Below are 3,622 nucleotides of genomic sequence, written 5' to 3'. Positions count from 1 at the left end.
GCAAGCTTACATTAGTGAACATATGTCATTTAGACTCAAAATACAGAACTCCAAACTGGCGCTTGTTTATAGTCGTTTCAATCTCATCAGATCCCTTCGAATGGACAATGAATTGGGTTAATAAAAAGTTCAATTCGGTTTGAAAACCCGATAAAAAAAGATGATTGAAGCCGCCTTCCTCGCCACTGGGCAATGGCTTACTCGAGCCCCAAATCACCATCTTTCACCTCGCGGTTGCGAAACTTACCATTGACCTCCCAGATTACAGCAGCCATGTTACTCAGCGGCCGCCGCCACCACACCTTCTCACCGCCCATCACCTCCCACTCCCAGCCTCCCAGCCCCAGTGGACTACGGCTTCTCAAGACCAGAACGCCCAGAGCCTCGATCCAGGCATCCAAGAAACCGCCACCGCGCCCATGGCCGGAGCCAAGGCGGCAATGGCGGTGGCGGCGCAGCAGCGGCGACGCCGTCCAAGCACCACCCCTCGTCGAGGCCAGCGTATCCGGCGGTGGCAGCGAGAAGAAGAGCTTCTGGGCGGCGGTGAGTCTCATCATCGGCACGGCGGTCGGGCCGGGCATGCTGGCGCTGCCGTCGGCCACCATCCGCTCCGGCACGCTCCCCTCCACCGTCTCCATACTGATCTCTTGGGCCTACGTCGTCTCCTCAATCGTCCTTGTCGCCGAGCTCAGCTTCGCCGCCATGGAGGGCGGAGGCGTCGACGAGGTCAGCTTTACGGGACTTGCGTCGAGCACCTTGGGGGCGACATTTGGCGGTGTAGTCGCCGTCGTCTACGCCGCTCTCAGCTTCTCCCTCATCGTTGCGTGCGTCGCTGGTATCGGCTCTCTGGTCTCCCAGCTCTTCCCGGCTGTGAATCTGGTCACAGCGAATGCGCTCTTCCCGTGCTTCGCTGGCGTGCTCATTGCGTTCTTCCCGTTCAAGGCTGTAGATGGCGTCAACCGTCTCCTCTGTGGCCTCATGCTCGTCTCCATCACGGCGCTTGTGGTCACAGGCGTCTCTGTCGGCCGGAGCAGCATGCTGAATTCTCTTGGCTACGCCTGCTGGAGCCCTAGTGCCATCTTGCCAGCCATTCCGGTCACTGTGCTCACACTCGGTTTCCACGTGATTACTCCATTCATCTGCAAGATTGTAGGGGACTCGGTATATGATGCACGCAGGGCAATACTTATCGGAGGTGCTGTACCATTGATCATGGTTCTGTCATGGAATGCGGTCATTCTTGGATTGGCAGGTGCGTCCGGCAATGCAAAGTTTGATGACCCTATTAAGCTTCTTCTCTCGGTGAATCCAGCGGCATTGGCAGCTGTTCGAGGCTTCGCCTTTGCTGCATTGGCAACGAGCTTGATAGGATATGCAGTCAGCTTCCCAAAACAGTTGTCAGACACTTTGGAGTTGATTGTTAAGAGATTTTCTCCGGAGCAAGGAATTGTGGATTCCGCTGGTGCTGGTGGTGGTCGTGGTAGAAATGGGGTGATTCTGACATGGACTGTGCTGATCATTCCAATATTTATTGTATCATTCTTCTCGACAGCGTTTGCCAATGCGCTAGATTTTGCTGGGGTTTATGCAAACTGCTTCCTGTTTGGGATCCTGCCCCCTGTGATGGCTTGGATTTATCGGACACAGAAGAGAAAGAGGTAATGTTCATTAGGCCATATCTTTTGCAAAGAATATTGCATATAGCACCACAGCTAAAAATATGAAGTCTAGTGGTCATATGTACTTGCTGAAATAATGGAAAACAAAGTGTAGAGTTGTTAAATACATAATCAAGATTCAGGAGTGCTAACTTATGATCAGTGTCTTGGCTAATATCCATCAGCATTGGTAGATGACGACTAAGTAACTAAATTAAGTGTTGCTTTGCTGTATAAGTAACACTAAGTTCGGTCAACAATTGTCTGATATTCAACAGTTAAGTGTTTTATTAACTGGCTCAAATGCTCCAGTGGCTTTTCAGTAAACATGAAATGTTAATTGGTACTAGTCTCCTTTGAAGCTCAAGTTACAAGATTTCCTGCTTTGTTCCACCTTGTTTCCACAGAAATCCTGATTACTGCTCTGTTGATTATGCACTAGTTAGAGAAATCCTACAAGTCTCAAGTAAAATTTGTGTATAAAGTTGGAGAATGTCTAGTTTCTATATCTTGCGAAGAAAGCATGAATTCTCGGGACCTGTTGAGTTCCCACAACGGTACATTTACTTCTTTTAATGATCTAGCATTATATGTTCAACTTAACATAGAAATGAAAAGGTCAAGCCGACAACCATCAATTTAGTGGGATCTAGATTCTGGCTATATTGTCTGTGTTCATAATCAGTACAGTGATTCACGAAGGTAAATTTATGGACATAAAGGCTGTAACATCAGGAAATTTTCATGCCCAAGCCCTCCAGCATTACCAATGAACTATGCATGGATTCCATATTGTTGCACTTTTTAATCGAGAAACGCTGTCTGTTTCTTTTGAATTTTTCTACAGAAAAAACTACAACTCAAATTAGCACAATGCAATCACTTGCTTCTCCAGTCTGACAACAGAGCATCTCAATCCATGGGCAATGCAGCACATGCTTGTCCAGCCCTATCCTCAACCTCTTTTTTAGATATGAGCATTTCACTCTTCTAAACTGACACTATTTACAGGTCTAGTTTGTGTAACCAATACATCGCTTTATCAGTTCGCGTTAAGCAATCATCTGTCTTTCCTCGTTCTGTACTCAAACGGCAGAACCCTTATGTCTTGCTTTTAGAGAACATGACAGCCTCTTTTGTCATCACGTGTGTTATCAGAATCATGTAATATGCTAATTTATGTGATAGGTGACATGTATTTTCAAAAATATCTTATTTTGTGAAGTATAATACAATTTATCATATAAATAGATTAGGTTAGCATCAATACTTTGATTTTCTGAACTGTAGACTTTCCACTGTGTTGAACATATCATCATCATTTCACTGTACTGATCCTAATTTTTGTTATGCTGCTTCATCCTCCAGCTCACCTGATTCATGTGAAGATATTTTGCCTGGTGGAAATGCTGCTCTCATGATGCTTTTCAGTGCAGCGGTGGTCCTAGCATTCTGGCACTAGTAGGTAAGTATATTATAAACACATTTGATCATACCAACTAGTTAGGAACCCATTGTATCTAGTGTTCGTTCGCAACTTCAGTTCAGTTAGGACTTCAAAGGTCTCCAGCTGTTTATTTGGACTGGTGATTACTATGCCAGTATGTCCTAAAGATTACAAGCTACGGTTTAAGAATGGTGTCTCTTTATCTATGACCGTTACATACATACATATTGAGCTTGGACTACAATGTATGGTTGAAGCTTTAGGTGCATTTTATCCCTCATGGTTTTAGTTCTTGTATATGGCTATACCATTGATGTAGCTTCTTTGGGCCATATCCCTGCAATGTTGATCCAGGCTCGAAAGTCGTTCCGTTTTATGAGCGTAAGAAGTCTGTTTTGGTAAGGGAAATATCTTGTAATTCATTAGTGTTTGAAAACTTGATTAAATCGTCCTCACCATTCTTATTACTATTTTAAAAAATGCTGCAACACCAAAATTTTGTCAACAAACCGTTTAA

General features: G+C 45.1%; 1 protein-coding gene across 1 annotated transcript; it reads left to right on the top strand.

The window, feature by feature from the left end:
• Positions 1–201: 201 nt before the first annotated feature.
• On the top strand, positions 202–3,367 carry LOC124678732 (tyrosine-specific transport system 2). The gene is made up of 3 exons (XM_047214595.1): positions 202–1,658; positions 3,027–3,161; positions 3,202–3,367. Exons 1-2 carry the CDS (start codon positions 274–276, stop codon positions 3,118–3,120), a joined length of 1,479 nt encoding a protein of 492 aa, XP_047070551.1. The 5' UTR covers positions 202–273; the 3' UTR covers positions 3,121–3,161; positions 3,202–3,367.
• Positions 3,368–3,622: the final 255 nt, after the last annotated feature.

This window comes from Lolium rigidum, chromosome 7 (assembly GCF_022539505.1).
Source record: "Lolium rigidum isolate FL_2022 chromosome 7, APGP_CSIRO_Lrig_0.1, whole genome shotgun sequence".
In the NCBI taxonomy this organism is placed as follows: domain Eukaryota; kingdom Viridiplantae; phylum Streptophyta; class Magnoliopsida; order Poales; family Poaceae; genus Lolium; species Lolium rigidum.
Note: the sequence above shows the minus strand (reverse complement) of the source record. Positions and strands in the feature narration are given on the sequence as shown.

Bases quoted from the DNA above. Each gene is read 5' to 3' on its own strand.
- LOC124678732 (XM_047214595.1), top strand. From the start codon at position 274: ATGTTACTCAGCGGCCGCCGCCACCACACCTTCTCACCGCCCATCACC. The intron at 1,659-3,026 runs GTAATGTTCATT...TTCATCCTCCAG, and splicing joins CGGACACAGAAGAGAAAGAG to CTCACCTGATTCATGTGAAG.